Raw genomic sequence first — 16,636 nt, 5'->3', positions numbered from 1 at the left:
CTTGTGTATGGGAAGTCGGGAGAGATGAGACATCTGCTAAACAAACATGTGGTAGGGATCCATCTGATGTGGCCAACTTTTAAAATTGGGCTTCTGACCGCAGCATCCGACTACACAGGGCTTGAATGTTGTCTGTTACCATAGAGATACAAATACCTGCACAGGAGCTGTAGACAAAATTTACACATGTTTAACCAAGGTTATTTGAAAGGTGATTGTTTTTTTCCCCATCTTGGACATGAGGGTGAACATAGACTTAGTCAAGTGTTATTTTTTTTATTTTTAAATCAGACATGCACGATCAACACTTCTCCCGACCATCAGTCAGCCGGCGACCCCATACACATAGGACCATCGGCCTAATATTGATGGGTTCAGCTGACCTTTATCTAATGTGTATGGAGCCCTTAAATCGTCAGATGTAAAACCTCACCCGACATAGATCACTCTATAGCCAAGCGATAATTACCCATCATACCAAACCAGATTAATCAGCGATACTAATGAAATTTCATGGCCCTCCTTCCAAATCATTGTCCTTTTCATGACCCATGGAGATGGTGGCAATATTATTAGGTAAGGGGTTAATGACCACTTTAGTATTGATCCAATTATTGAAAAGGGTCAATGACAAAATCTCGGACGTTCTACTATAATAGAGGTATGTTGTCATACTTTGTGGCTGGAGCTTATTCCAACTAACTAAAAACAAAAGATATTGCTGCGTAAAGCCATTTAATCTAGAATTACATCATATGCATAAGTCACCAACGCTCTGCTGACTCCATAACTGCAGAGTCCAAACCTACGCTGGTATTAACACCATCACAAACAATGTGCCCCCGCCGGGAGCTTCATGTCTTGGGGTTACATAATTGTGCACCTTGCTTGCCTTACTTCACCAAGCACAATGCCGAGCATCAAATGTAGTGACGTAAAGTCGCCGCCACTGGAGCAGGTGAAACGTGATCTGTAAAATGACGGATCACACTTCTGTATCTGCCATCTGATGGCCGAGTTTGGTGGACGCCAGGAGAACGTTACCTGCCTGTCGGCATTGTGCCAAATGTAAGAGTTTGGTGGAGGGCTAATACTATGGGGGTCCCATTTTCAGGACCACTTAGTACCACTGAAAAGAAATTAATAATTCAGCATGCAATATATTTTGGATGATTTATGGCTTCCAAGGCACTTTTTTGTTCCCCATGAGTGTGCCCTAGAACTAAAAGCAAGGTCCATAAAGACATAGTTGGGGTTGGGAGACTCATGGAAGAACAGCTTTGGGATGAAGAACAGCTTTGGGATGAACTACAACAAAAGATTGAGTTAGTAGAAGTATTGGCCCTCATTAATGCACTTCTAGAATAAAGGGCAGAAACTTCCACAGTCACCTCCAAAATCTCATATAGAAAGTCTTCCCAGAAGAGCATAAGCTGTTATTAATTCGGCCCCTTTGCAGCCATATTATTGGCTGTGGATTTAGAATCAGAGGTCATAATACAGGAGGTCATAAGGCATCCACACAATACAGGGACTTTTCCTTATGGCTTTTAGTAAAACATCCAATGGAGAGGATTCAGGACCTGCAGACCAGGGTAGATTAATAGAATTTTCCTGAGTTATCAGACCCTTCCCATTGATCAGAGGAACGGTAACATCCAGGAAGCCAATCGGTAACGATCCTTAATTGTATTGGCCTTGACTCAACTGCATACGAAGTTCCACAAAACCTTACTTGAGAGAAATCTCATCTGTCCAATGCCAAACTAACGAAAACAATGCAGAGAACCATTTTCTTTAACCCCCTTAACCCCCAAGGGTGGTTTGCACGTTCATGATGGGCCAATTTTTACAATTCTGACCACTGTCGCTTTATGAGGTAACTCTGAAACGCTTCCATGGATCCCGGTGATTCTGACATTGTTTTCTTGTGACATATTGTACTTCATGCTAGTGGTAAAATTTCATTCAAATAACTTGTGTTTATTCGTGAAAAAAAACAGAAATTTGGCGTAAATTTTGAAAGTTTCGCAATTTTCCAGCTTTGAATTTTTATGCCCTTAAATCACAGAGATACAGCACACAATAAACTTGATAACTAACATTTCCCACATGTTTACTTTACATCTGCACAATTTTGGAACCAAAACTTTTTTTTGTTAGGAAGTTATAAGGGATAAAAGTTGACCAGCGATTTCTCATTTCTGCAACACCATTTTATTTTTACGGAGCACATCACATTTGAAGTCACTTTGAGGGGTCTATATGATAGAAAATACCCAAAAGTGACACCATTCTAAAAACTGCACCCCTCAAGGTACTCAAAACCAGATTCAAGAAGTTTATTAACCCTTCAAGTGCTTCACAGGAATTTTTTTAATGTTTAAAAAAAAAAAAAAAAAATAATGAACATTTAACTTTCACAAAAAAAATTACTTCAAGTCCAATTTTTTTTTTTATTTTACCAAGGGTAACAGGAGAAATTGGACTGGAAAAGTTATTGTGCAATTTGTCCTGAGTACAATGATACCTGATATGTGGGGGGGAACCACTGTTTCGGCGCATGGCAGAGCTCAGAAGGGAAGGAGCGCCGTTTGACTTTTTCAATGCAAAATTGTCTGGAATTCAGATTGGACGCCATGTCACGTTTGGCGAGCCCCTGATGTACGCAAACAAGTAACCCCATTTTGGAAACTACACCCCCCCCAAGGAACTTCTCTTGATATGTGATGAGAACTTTGAACCCACAAGGGCTTCACCGAAGTTTATAACGTACAGTCGTACAATTAAAAAATATTTCCTCAAAAACAATCTTTTCACCCTCAATTTCTATTTTTCCCAAGGGTAACAGGACCCTAAAAGTTATTCTGCAATTTGTCCCGAGTACGCTGATACCCCACATGTGGGGGTAAACCACTATTTGGGTGCATGGCAGAGCTCGGAAGGGAAGTAGCACCATTTGGCTGGAATTGGACACCATGCGGTGTTTGGGAAGCCTCTGATGTACCAAAACAGTGGAAACCCCTCACAAATTACACCATTTTGGAAACTAGACCCCCCAAGGACCTTATCTAGATGTGTGGTGAGCACTTTAAACCCACAAGGGCCTCACAGAAGTTTATAACGCCCGGGCGTGAAAATAAAAAATCATTTTTTCCACAAACATGATCTTTTAGTCCCCAATTTTTTTTTATTTTCCCAATGGTAACAGGAGAAAATGGACCCCAAAAGTTGTTGTCCAACTTGTCCTGAGTACGCTGATACCTCATATGTGGAAGAAAACGACTGTATGGGCACACGTCAGGGCTCGGAAGGGAAGTATTGACGTTTTGGAATGCAGACTTTAATAGAATGGTCTGCGGGTGTCATGTCGTGTTTGGAGAGCCTCTGATGTGCCTAAAGTGTTGAAACTCCCCACAAGTGACCACATTTTGGAAACTAAACCCCCCCCCCCCCCCCAAAGAACTTATCTAGATGTGTGCTGAGCACTTTGAACCCCCAAGTGCTTCACAGAAGTTTATAACGCCCAGGCGTGAAAATAAAAAAATCTTTTTTCCACAAAAATGATATTTTTGCCCCCAATTTTTTATTTTCCTAAGGGTAACAGGAGATATTGGACCACAAAAGTTGTTTTACAATTTGTCCTGAGTAGGCTGATACCCTACATGTGGGGGTAAAACACTGTTTGGGCGCATGGCAGAGCTTGGAAGGGAAGGAGCACCATTTGACTTTTTCAACGCAGAATTGGCTGGAATTGAGATCAGACGCCATGTTGCATTTGGAGAGCACCTGATGTGCCCAAACAGTGGAAACCCCCCCCCCCTCAAATTATAACTCCAACCTTAACCCCAACCGGAAATAAATACTTTTTTTATTTTTCCCTAACTAAGGGGGTGATAACGGGGGGTTTGACTATTTATGGCGGTTTTTATGTTTGGCGGCTGTCGCACGCTAAAAGACATTTATTGTAAAAATAGTTTTTTCATCACCACATATTGAGAGCTATAATTTTTCCATATTTTGACCCACCGAGTCATGTGAGGTCTTATTTTTTACGGGATGAGTTGACGTTTTTATTGGTACCATTTTCGGGCACGTGACATTTTTTGATCGCTTTTTATTCCGATTTGTTGGGACGCAGAATGAACAAAAACCAGCATTTCATGAATCTCTTTTTGGGGGGGTGCGTTTACACCGTTCCGCATGCGGTAAGATTGATAAAGCGGTTTTATTCTTCGGGTCAGTACGGTTACAGCGATACCTCATTTATGCCTTTATGTTTTGGCGCTTTTATGCAATAAAAACAGTTTTATATAAAAAAAGTAATTTTTGCATCGCTTTATTCTGCGAGCTGTAACTTTATTTTTTCACTGATGAAGCTGTATGGCGGCTCATTTTTTGCGGGACAAGATGACGTTTTCAGCGGTACCATGGATATTTATATGCGTCTTTTTGATCGCGCGTTATTGCACTTTGTTCGGCGGTATGATGATGATTTTTTTTTTATTTTTTAAGGGGTTTGCTAAGGGGGTTAACTAGTGGGACAGTTTTATAGGGCGGGTCGTTACGGACGCAGAGATACCAAATATGTGTACTTGTTTATTTTATTTCCAAAAAATGAATTCGGGATTTTTTTTTTTTTAATTTTGCGATTTTTTTTAAATTTTTCACTTTTTTCTTTTTAACTTTATTACAATGTCCCGGGGGGGGGGGGGGGGGGGGACATAACTCATGTGACAGATTGCTGATCTGTCACATCACAGATCGCTGTGACAGATCGGTGATATGTCACAGGCAGTGCAGAAGGCTTCCTCGTGCCTGCGCTTTGCAGGCATGAGGAAGCCGACTCCCTGCAGGTCCCCGCCGCCAATTTTGGATCCGTGGACCTACAGGGAAGGAGACTCCCGCAGTAGCGCTGCACATTGCGCTGCTATGGGGGTCTCAGGGAAGCACGGAGGGAGCCCCCTCCCTCCCGATGCTTCACTAAACCCCCGATGCACTGCAATCGTTTGATCACAGTGTGCCAGGGGTTAACGTGTCGTGGGCGGTCCATTACCGCCCCTGACACAGTGGCGGGTGTCAGCTATGATAATCAGCTGACACCCGGCCGCGATCAGCGGCGCTCACCACATGGGCGCCACTGATTGCTATGATGTACTATCCCGTCCCTGGGAATTAAGGCCCAGGGCACATGGACGGGATAGTACTTCAAATGGCAGAAAGGGGTTAAAAAAATATATATATTCAGTCTGTTCCAATTGACTTGTTTTATTTGCATCAGTTATGGTGATACAGCGATCAGGTGATTGGCAGATCTCCAACAAAGATCATTATACTTACCAGCTTTAAGATTTTGGTTTTACTGCTGTTTTATTTATTTCTGCATTTTTTTTTTTCCAGGATTACAAACACATACAGTATATGTTCAGCTGATTACATTGCGATGCCAGGCTATATCTGTGTATCTGAGACGTCAAGAATAAGGAATATAAAAAAAAAAAAAAAAAAATTATGCAGTTTTTTTTTTTTTTTTTACAGAATATAAAGTGTCAAAATGTCAGTTTTACAAGCCATGAAGATTTCTACGCATGGTCCTTTTTCATGAAAAAGATAAACAAAAAAAAAAAACCTTTATATAAACAGTTTATTTTAATCTAAACAGCAACACAGACAGAACGCCATATAAACACAAAAGGAAGTGATGCAGAAGCAAGAGGCTGACGGGAGGAAAAAAATAAAAAAATAAAGTCGAAGGCGCTAGGTTGCAAGTGACCAACCTTAGTTTCTGAGATACCTAGAATGGAAAAATTTAGGGGAGGGGAGGGGGTAGAAGTCATGACATTGGTTTATAATACAGCCAGCTAGAGGCTAGATAAAGTTCTAAACATTGTTATTATCTTTTGTTTGTTTTTTTTAAGCATGCCTGCATCAGATAGCAAAGAAAAAATGAAAATTAAAAAAAAAAAAAAAAGAAAAAAAAAAAAAAAAAAAGCAAAGTATAGATTACTAGTGGATTTATAGAAGTATAAAAGTTTATAATTTTACAGCAGTTGAAATACTGACATCAATATTAAAATAAAAGCAAGTTTTACATCATAACAATCAAAATACAAAAAGACTGAAGGAAGAGACCCTGTATGAAAAAACGGGGGAGGATATTCAGCAAATTTAGAACTCTATACAAGTGGCGAAAAATGGAAAAATGGCACACATACGACCCCCTCCCCTAAGTGACTCATTTGTATTTAGCGTCATTCAATTTTGCAAAAAAATTTGTTTTTTTCTGTAAACAAGTTCTTGCCAAACCAATCCCTTCCTTTTTTTTGTTTTTTATTTTTTTTTGGTTTTTTTACTTATTTATTTTAAGATGCCGCATTTCTGAAGCTTATGATGGTGCAAACTTCTTGGCTTGTGCTCTGACTCTCTTTTCGTATTCCACTCTGTTTTGGCTGGAGGAGAATGAGGAGAAAAAAAAAAAAAAAAAACAAAACAAGAAACATTAAATGCACAGTATGAGAAGAACCAGTCAATAACACCATAGGATTAGACCGTGTGTGGTTTAATCCCTCTGCTTCACCTTTCAGTGGAGGTCAGGAAGAGAGCCACACCAGGACGCCATCATTTTTTTTTTTTTTTTTTTTAAATGCATCTTCAGAAAATGGACTTTTTGCCAATTATGTTTCTATGTCAAATGTATTAAACGTAGTCACCCAATATTTAATTTTAGGTCAGCAGGTTTTTGCCAATTCATCTGAGAGCAGCCTGATGCAGGCAAAGAAGCCCTGAATCCAACAATGTATAACTTAGCTTACTGGGAGCAGCTGTTCTCACAGAGCTTTTTGATTTAGCATTAAGCAGAGCTGAGGAAGCTAACTCCACCCACACCAGGCTCTGTATATACAAAGTCCACGGCTCTTAGATACCCGCTGTTTACCTTGGAAACCAGCTTGCTCGCTGGTCCTGATTGCTATGTGACAGCTCACCAGCGATCAGCTAACTATGTCCCAGCAATCCCATCCACGTCGGATCGTTGGTGGGATCGCTGGGACATTGATACGTGTAATGGGGCCTTTATTTTGCAGCATTTTCATCCTCGCACAGGAAATACTGACCAGTAAATTGTGTATGCCTCTGCTTGAGCTGGATCTTGTATATTTGGTTCATTTAGAAGTTCTTGTATGCCTAACAAGATCTGTGAAGATACAGAGACGTGTAAGTGGACACGGGCGCAGCGTCCAGCTCCTCTTACTGCAGCAGAGCATGGCGTACCTGTTTAATTGTGATTGCTGGCCTCCAATCCTTGTCTTCTTCTAAGATAGACAGACACACTGTTCCTGAAGGATAGACGTTTGGGTGGAATAACGGAGGCTCAAATTTACCTGTAGGACAAATTGGATGAAACTGAATCAGCAGCAGAATCCCAATGTCGGCAGTACCCCTGATTGACGACCGCTTCTTTGGATGCCAGCCCTGTCCCGCTCTCGACTCTCCCCATATAAATGAACGCTCGGATGACTCTGCCCATGTGCTGAATTAAGGAGAGGGTGGAAGAGAATAAGCCTCTTACGTGGGAACAAAACCTCAATGTCTGACAATCTTGGGTTGGTGATAGAGTTAGACCGTACCTAGACCAGTTAGCAGCTCAGGAAAAGAAATAACCTTCTTTAAAATGAAAGGTGACCTCACGATCACATGTGGCTTTTGACCAGAACTCCCTATTATGACATCCATATGCCCCCCCCAAGATGTAAAGCTTTGTGTGCCGTGCCTTGGACTGCCCAGCAGAACACCCATGTCACTGTACACGGCCATATGGAGACATTACGAGTGCAATAACGCAGCTTGCAATGGAACAAGCCAAGTAGGCACAGTCCTGGCTCATGTGTGATCAGAGTACTTACATTTTGGAGGCGAGGAGGGATAATCATCCTTAAATAGCATTCGTAGTTTAAATAGTCCTCCTTCCCATGGGGTCTGCAGAGAATAAACAGACAAGAAGTCAATAGTGCAGGAAGATGGTCTACATTTACCAAGCAGCTAGTGTACACATTTGCCTTCTGAGAATGCGGCAGTCTTCTACAAGCCTTCAGCCGGCCTCATGGAGCCAGTCTGTAACCATCCATTACATGTGTTCTCAGATGCGGCTGTATGGATATCCTGGTCCATAGCGTTCTGGAAATTCATTTCCTTTAACCTCATAATGACCAAGTTTAAAGGGCTTGGTCATTGGCTTCAACTCTGCACTATTGAACAATGACTGACATTAGGAGGTTGTAATTCAAGCCGGGACCCTGGGTAGAAATGGTTCATTACCCCTTGTGTCTTCTATTTCTCCACCTACCCAACACTCAATGAGCGCAACATGGAAGCATAGGTACTAGCAATACTTCTGTAGGCCCTGGCAATCACATGAACGCAGAGTGCCAGCATAGGAGAGCTGCTGAGTGCAGTCAGACCCAGATCAGCTCTGCCAGTGCAGTCATTGTCAGGGGACATTTTCCCATGCAATTGGGGGGAGCCTTTTTCTTGCACATGATATATGTGGCTATAGCGAGAGAGAGATTGATACATGTACTTTTTTTTTTTTTAATCTTTTTGCAGGGAAATAAGTTTCTATACAATATTCCACACAATGGTATCAGCTCACCAAGTACACTGATTAAGGTTGTCTGGGCTTCGGGGGTCAGGAATGGTGGGACACAGAAAAATTATAGAGTTTCTGCCTGCTAAAAGGACACCCTAACAGCAGGAAAACTCTGCAATAAGAAAGCCAACACGATATACATTAATGGAAGAGATACAAGAGATCTGTCTTATAAAATAGTCCATTTGGCAAGAGAGTGTCAAGATCCAGTGTTTTTTTTTTTTTTTGGGGGGGGGGGGGGGGGGGCGGCTAGTTTTATTCCCACACCAAATAGACAAAAAAAAAAAAAAAAAAGAAGGTGAGGAACTTTGTTATAGAACTTATGAGCGATTCACTAGCTCCTGGCCAACAGTGCACAGTAGTTAAATTCCAGGAAAGGAGTCAACTCCCAACATCCCAGCCACCCCCTTCCGGCCCATTAATTTCTCTACAGCAATTATGTGCTTACCTCCCCCTCAGCTCTTAGACAGACAAGCTGCTGTTATAAATCTTGCAGCCGGAGCTCACGCTGTCGTGAGCCACGTGCTTGTTCACATGCCCTGTTATCGCCACGTAAATATAGTGATGACATTGTAGACTTCAGAACTAACCACTGATGGCTGAATGTGTTTTAGCAGAACGTGTGCTGAGCTTTATAGTTCTACCAATACTAGAGCTCTGCTTCTTAGAAGACCTGTCACTCATGAAGGAGATCCCACCCTGTGTTAGATATGGCACCATTTAGGTAGAGAACATCTTCCAGAAGGTCTTAAACTGCTGCGGTTTATACCACATTCATCTTTTTACAATCTCCTTTTGCCCAAAATATCACAAAGAAAGTCTGTCCTGGGTGTCAGGGTTCCCAACCTGTCCTGCGCAGGTGCTGAACGTGTACAGCATGTGCAGGGATACAGACACTGCTGCATGCATGCACTTAATGCACATATTCAAAACAGACAAAAAATAAAAAAAAGCCATTGTAACACATGAGACTACTATGGACGCAGCAAGTCATAGGCTCGCATGACAGGAGTGTACCAATATTGCCAACAAGCCCAGGATATAGTTGCTGGACCTTTTGGGAAATCTGCAGCCTTGTACTGGCCACATAAGTACTCATTAATGGTGCAATAGTAGAGATTGTCAGCCTTACCCCTTTCTTCCCTGGAATAGCACATTCCCAGTTCATCAGATTCATTGTGCCATCTGGATTTTTTGTTGGTACTGCAACAAACCCCTTGAGAAATGCAAGAAAAACCAAAATTATAAAGCGTTATAATCTAAAAACTTAGCAGACACATAGCAGACACCTGTTTAAAAATGGATGTGTGAAACTTACAAAGGGATGGTCTTTTCTCCAAGCTTTCCTCTCCTGCGCGAGTCTGCTCAGGGCTATGCCAGACATAGTTTGGGCTCCTGCAACAAAAAGCGCGGGGTTAGTCTACTCTCACCAGGTGCAGCACTAACCAGGAGAATGCCACCGCCATCTAGTGGCCAAGGCACTAACTGCAGCAAAGAAATTAGGTCAGATAAGGGTCTAACTGCAGTTTCCTCAAACTAATAGGCATTTAGAAATTGCAGTCAATGGTCATTACTTATACACAGCCCTTTATGAATTAAGTTGGGATGGGTACTGTCAAGATAGAAAACCTAACCGTCTGGGGTACAGTCACTGCTCAGATCCATCTTAAAGTAAAAACAACTGATGAGCGAATGTGCTTGGATACCCACGAAGCAGCTGAACCTGGCGTATCGGCTAGGTCTTCTGATCTGAGCAAAGTTCGATTCTTTTTTTCTTAAATTATTTCACTTTTAGTCCTTTTATAGTGTACTTCTGCTGTCAAATGCAATACTTCTGCACTGTGGTATATGGTGCCAATAATGGTCTCTTGCAGCCAAGCAGAACAGAGCCACTTAAAATGCCGCTGTCCAGACACATACGGCAGCGAGTAAGTGGTTAATGGCGGAGATCAGTTAGCTCCCGATTGCTTCCGTTCACCAGGGAGCAGCTGAATGGTGCCAAGTCGTGAAGCAAGAAGGGGTTAAACATCTTTTCTACGGCAGATAAGCCGGTCATGGCAAAACTGCGAAATTCTGACTTGCCAAATGGACACACGCCATGTCAGCAAAGCTCCTCAGCTCGCAATGTGGAAGTGACGACGACTGAGCGAGAAAATCCATTTTCAAATGAAGGAAACACAAATCAATACCCCCCGCGGGTATCAAGGGCAGCGGCGGAATGTGGTCAGGCTTCTATAGGAACTCATCGTCGTCATGCCGTGCAGCCTGAGTCATGTCACCGCGGTATTTAATGCGCAGATGACAGGTACTCAGCCAAGGAGAACCAGACGTTAAATTGTTAAAGTCTACACCAAGAAGGTGCAAGATGGAAGGGGGCACTTACTTTACACCTCGAACCTATTGACTATAGTCAGTCACAAGCATCTGCAGGGGGCATCCGAGGGTGCAGCCGGCACAACGTACAGCCAGATGGTTTATATGCCCATTGATTTGCTTTTTTTTCCCCGGTTCATTGACAATTCCTTGTGTCACTAAAACGAGAGCATCACTACAAATATCAACAGCCTCCGGCCAAAGTCAACGCATAATTAGGAGACCGGTCATGAAAACTAGCAAGACTGGAAGATGGAGAACTGGAAGAGATCTAGAGGAGGACTATGCTATACATAACCCCTCATCCAGGAGATGTAAGGAGCACTGCCAAGTAGGAGAAGCCCTGAAGGCAGCAAGTCATGGCGGAAGGTTTCCTCATCAAATACATCTTTCCCGGATTCTAACCCTTGAGGTTCTTCCCTATACACTTCATAGGCTAGTCAAGTTCTTCCAGATGTCCAAGAGGTCAAAATGTTTTATCAATGGAGGATAGAAAGAATTTATTCCAGCTGACAGGAAAACTCCCGTATCCATCATCGCAGTCACCTCAGAGCCATCCGCACACTCCCAGGTCCATCAAGGAACCATCCGCACACTCCCGAGCCCATCATCGGGGTCATCGAGGAGCCATCCGCACACTCCCGAGCCCGTCATCGAGGAGCCATCCGCACACTCCCGAGCCCATCATCGGGGTCATCGAGGAGCCATCCGCACACTCCCGAGCCCGTCATCGAGGAGCCATCCGCACACTCCCGAGCCCATCATCGGGGTCATCGAGGAGCCATCCGCACACTCCCGAGCCCGTCATCGAGGAGCCATCCGCACCCTCCCGTGCCAATCATCGGAGTCACCTCGGAGCCATCCGCACCCTCCCGTGCCCATCATCAGGGGTCACCTTGGAGCCATCCGCACCATTCAGTGCCCATTAACATGGTTATATAGGAGCCATCCGCACCCTCCCGAGCCCATTATCAGGGGTCAACTATGAACCATCCGCACCCATTATCAGGTTCATCTGCACCCTTCTGTGCCCATTATCAGGGGTCAACTATGAACCATCCGCACCCATTATCAGGTTCATCTGCACCCTCCCGTGCCCATTATCAGGGGTCAACTATGAACCATCCGCACCCATTATCGAGTTCATCTGCACCCTTCCGTGCCCATTCACTTGTAGTACTCAATACTGGACCCTCCTGTGGATGAGCATCTCCTCAAGCAGTTCCTGGTCCAGTAAAGTGTCTGGGCCTTATCACCCGTGTGCCACGTACACAGCTGGTCCTGCCCTTGCCATCTTGTAACCATTACACAGCATTTTACCCTCCCGTGTGAAACGCAGACGGCCAGGCCGGTGCGGAGTTTCCATTGGAGAGATTACCCTTTAATCCTTCTGTAGAGGAATGACAGGAGCCAGTCATGCATATACACGGCTCCCTACTGCCTTCCTTTTAGAATCGGACTTACAAGAATTTATCTTCCATGACAGAAACGCTGAAGCTTCATCCATGTGCGCTCCTGGCCCTGCCAACCACGTAGCTTCATTTCAAGAGCGCAATGGAGAAAAGCGGCTGCCAGGCTTGTGTGGCAGCTGCTCATCTCCCTCAGACAGTGGGTACAGTCATCATTACGGATCTCGCCAGGCCTCAGTTCTCCAGACTTCATCTCTAACCTTTACAGTCGGCTTCGTCTTGCACTAGAACGGCCGATAACAGGGAACGCTCGACCAAAGCAGCATATTGTAGAACGAGTATCCCTTCAACTTGAGCATAACTACTGAGGTTCATGATTTCTTACCCTTCGATTAACAGCTGCCATCGGCAATGTCAGGTCATCATCTCCCAATCGAGTATTTGCATTCACTGACAGCAAGCAATATACCATGATTTATGACACTAATATCTTACATGGGTCCAATCAGTGGTAACGTGACATCTCATCACCTCACTGATCACAGCTGCTTGGAAGAGACTAGGACAGGAGGTTAATCTGTCCAGCGAGGATGATCCCCCACATTCATCATGGACAGGGTGAAGGATCTCACTCATGGCCATCCGTAGGTGCCCCCTAGGTATAGTCAGCAGTGGCTGGTTTCCTGCTAAAGGCCAAAGCAGGTTTTTTTTTTTAACTGCTCTGACAGTTGAGACCACTTCCCTACGTGTAAAAACGTAATAAACTTTCCAACATACTCACCTTTTAAATTCAGCTTTGGTGTTAGCGCATCACTGTAGCCCGCAAGCCACCTCACTCACAACATGGAGCAAGGGAGGATACGAAAGAAAAGTTGCAAAGCTAATTACATCCCTAGAAGAACAGAATTGGGGAGATACCCGATATATACCTAACTAGCCCCTACCATAGTGACTAGCCCCTACCATCACGGCTTCCTTGGTCTACGTCTCTTCCAAGCACACTGAGAATTCCCTCACGCCACAAACTGCCATCTGCAGGGCATTATTAGAATTGCACCCATTAATTAACGATGCAGAGAACGGCTTGTAAGGCAACTCCTTAATAATCTGCAGTGAGTGGCATTCTGCCTGTGTAATGCTGTCACCTGCGGATCTCTAGCTGCGACTAGTAGATCGTTCTTACCTGAATATATTCCTGACGTCTTTCCAGAAACTTAGTTCTTGCACGTGGTCAGACTTATTGCTACGAGGCACGTTAATTATTAAATCGAGAGCACAGCAGGATGTTTTGGCCCAAACTACCGCGCTGTTAGCCAATAAGGCGGCGGGTCGGTACGGATCTCCTCCTGCACTGGCTGATGCGGCGTGACACAGAAACAGGGCTCATTATTAGATCCTCCGCTCGCCTCGCTCAGAGAAGACTGCAGGGGGAATAACGCCTTTTTGTTTTATCCAGCAAACACGGTAGCCCCAGTTTGAGGTCTTCGTACCAGTCGAATGCCGAGTCCTAATTTCCCAGGAAATTAGTAATAAAGTCAACTCACTCATCGGCTTCTTATATTGGTATGACCTGTAAGGAGTCCTGGGGGTGGAGCCACCACTCTGAAGAGTCCAGTGGGTCAGGATCCTTTTACAGCGCAGAAAGACCTCTAGAACCAAGGCCAACACACTGGACCGCATCGTGAAGCTGGTGTCTATGGGCGAGCCGGACTCTTCAAGAGGAGCAGCTCCGCCCCCATGACTCATTACAGGTCATCCTACGAGTCTCTGCGGAGCTGGGCAGCGATGGACTGACATGAAGGTGACGACTGAATTACCGCTATCCAAGGAAATAGTACAGCACATGCAATGCTCCTGTACGGAGCCACGGGGGGCGGAGACGCACCTGTACAGAAAGCCACGGGGGGTGCTCCTGTACAGAGAGCCACGGGGGGGTGCTCCCCTGCACAGAGAGCCACGGGGGGGGGGGGGGGTGCTCCTGTACAGAGAGCCACGGGGGGGGTGGGGTGGTACTCCTGCACAGAGAGCCACGGGGGGGGGGGGGGGGGGGGGTGCGCTCCTGCACAGAGAGCCACGGGGGGGGGGGGGGGGGGGGGTGCGCTCCTGCACAGAGAGCCACGGGGGGGGGGTGCGCTCCTGCACAGAGAGCCACGGGGGGGGGGGTGTGCTCCTGCACAGAGAGCCACGGGGGGGGGGGGTGTGTGCTCCTGTACAGAGAGCCACAGGGGGGGGGGGGGGTGTGCTCCTGTACAGAGAGCCACAGGGGGGGGGGGGGGTGTGCTCCTGTACAGAGAGCCACAGGGGGGGGGGGGGGGTGTGCTCCTGTACAGAGAGCCACAGGGGGGGGGGGGTGTGCTCCTGTACAGAGAGCCACAGGGGGGGGGGGGGGGGTGTGCTCCTGTACAGAGAGCCACAGGGGGGGGGGGGGGGTGTGCTCCTGTACAGAGAGCCACAGGGGGGGGGGGGGGGGGGTGCTCCTGTACAGAGAGCCACAGGGGGGGGGGGGGGGGGGTGCTCCTGTACAGAGAGCCACAGGGGGGGGGGGGGGGGGGGTGCTCCTGTACAGAGAGCCACAGGGGGGGGGGGGGGGGGGGTGCTCCTGTACAGAGAGCCACAGGGGGGGGGGGGGGGTGTGCTCCTGTACAGAGAGCCACAGGGGGGGGGGGGGTGTGCTCCTGTACAGAGAGCCACAGGGGGGGGGGGGGTGTGCTCCTGTACAGAGAGCCACGGGGGGGGGGGGGGGTGTGCTCCTGTACAGAGAGCCACGGGGGGGGGGGGGGGGTGTGCTCCTGTACAGAGAGCCACAGGGGGGGGGGGGGTGTGCTCCTGTACAGAGAGCCACAGGGGGGGGGGGGGTGTGCTCCTGTACAGAGAGCCACAGGGGGGGGGGGGTGTGCTCCTGTACAGAGAGCCACAGGGGGGGGGGGGGGGTGCGCTCCTGCACAGAGAGCCACAGGGGGGGGGTGCACGCTCCTGCACAGAGAGCCACGGGGGGGGGTGCACGCTCCTGCACAGAGAGCCACAGGGGGGGGGGTGCTCCTGTACAGAGAGCCACGGGGGGGGGGGGCGGTGCGCTCCTGCTCAGAGAGTCACGGGGGGGGGGGGGGGCGGTGCGCTCCTGTTCAGAGAGCCCTGCAGGCCCAACCTCCACATACCCTGGGCATCCTCTGGGCTTGGCTCAATCCTTCACGTCTATGGAAGAAGTGGACCGCTGGACTCTTCAGGATAAGCTCCACCCACATGACTCATTACAGGTCATTAGCATACAGTTGCACCGTTTAGTGACCCCCCACTTCCAGAAGTGGTGAGTGGCCCCCAATGTGTGAGGATGGAGGACACCCCCTCCCCGGTGTGGATCCATGCGGTGAGGCGGTACTGAGCATAGGGGGATGTTATAGTCAGTAGTTGGGAGGTGTAAAAGAGTAAAAGTGAATGATGGGAGGGGGGATAAATGGCAGCAGCCGGCGGCGGCCTCAGTGTGGGCACTGCCCGTCCTGGGAGGACTAGTCCGGCAGTGACAGCTCGGAGGAGGAGGCGGCCATGCTGCCCCGGAGCCGCCACCCACCATGAGAATGAATGGGGTGAAATAGCCCCTGCCGCCCCCTCCGCCCCCTCCGCGTCCCGGTACCGGATCCCTCCGCCGTTCCCATAGCAGATGCGGAGGCGCCCGGTGACGCTGCGGCCTCCGCCCCCGCCCGTCCGTTCGCGCTCCGCCGTGAGCAGCCCTCTCCTCGCCGGCCCCCGGGAGCCGCTCACCTGCTGTGGCTTCACCCCCTGATAATCCGGGCTCCGCGGCGGTCACTGCTCTTTGTGTCGGGACAAAGCCCCTAAAGTTTCCCTCCTGAAGCAGCACTGAACCTGACCCAGACTAAATAGGACCTCATGTCAGAAGGACCCCAGCCCCGGAGCTGTCCTCACTACTGCCTGCACGGGGTGGAAAAAACCGCCAAAGCCTCCGAGCAACTCCTGCCCCGCCCAGCAGGAGGCGCTGTGCGCGCTAAATCCCGGCTATCCCCGTGTAAAGCAGCAGCGCCCACCCCTCCAGGTGCCGGCTGCGCCCCCACCCGGCCACGGACACATATTACAAACGGGCGGGTTATAAATTAATGAGAACACGCTTCTCTCGCCGGCTTATGTGGCCCTGTTATCACTGTGAGAGGGAGAACGTGCAGACAGAAAACAGGCGCGCAGGCAGCAGCGTAGACAGCTA

General features: G+C 47.4%; 1 protein-coding gene across 2 annotated transcripts; it reads right to left on the bottom strand.

Annotated features, from left to right (window-relative positions):
- Positions 1–5,626: 5,626 nt before the first annotated feature.
- On the bottom strand, positions 5,627–16,393 carry UBE2I (ubiquitin conjugating enzyme E2 I). 2 transcript variants are annotated; one of them, XM_073555193.1, is made up of 7 exons: positions 16,183–16,393; positions 9,963–10,039; positions 9,777–9,860; positions 7,902–7,974; positions 7,270–7,379; positions 7,113–7,192; positions 5,627–6,449 (listed from the first exon to the last, which is right to left on the bottom strand). In XM_073555193.1, the coding sequence occupies exons 2-7, from the start codon at positions 10,026–10,028 to the stop codon at positions 6,386–6,388; spliced, it is 477 nt and encodes a 158-aa protein (XP_073411294.1). In that variant the 5' UTR covers positions 10,029–10,039; positions 16,183–16,393; the 3' UTR covers positions 5,627–6,385. The 2 variants fall into 2 exon arrangements, with proteins under 2 accessions (XP_073411294.1, XP_073411295.1); XM_073555194.1 differs by lacking the exon at positions 16,183–16,393 and adding an exon at positions 13,610–14,033.
- Positions 16,394–16,636: the final 243 nt, after the last annotated feature.

Source organism: Dendrobates tinctorius, unplaced genomic scaffold (genome assembly GCF_039654945.1).
Source record: "Dendrobates tinctorius isolate UK_male_01 unplaced genomic scaffold, ASM3965494v1 ptg000222l, whole genome shotgun sequence".
NCBI lineage: Eukaryota > Metazoa > Chordata > Amphibia > Anura > Dendrobatidae > Dendrobates > Dendrobates tinctorius.
This window is presented reverse-complemented; position numbering and strand designations above follow the sequence as displayed.

Coding starts and splice junctions, on each gene's coding strand:
- UBE2I (XM_073555193.1), bottom strand. CDS start 10,028: ATGTCTGGCATAGCCCTGAGCAGACTCGCGCAGGAGAGGAAAGCTTGG. Junction 9,861..9,962: donor GGAGAAAAGACCATCCCTTT/GTAAGTTTCACA, acceptor GCATTTCTCAAG/GGGTTTGTTGCAGTACCAAC. Junction 7,380..7,901: donor TCCCTCCTCGCCTCCAAAAT/GTAAGTACTCTG, acceptor TTTGTCCTACAG/GTAAATTTGAGCCTCCGTTA.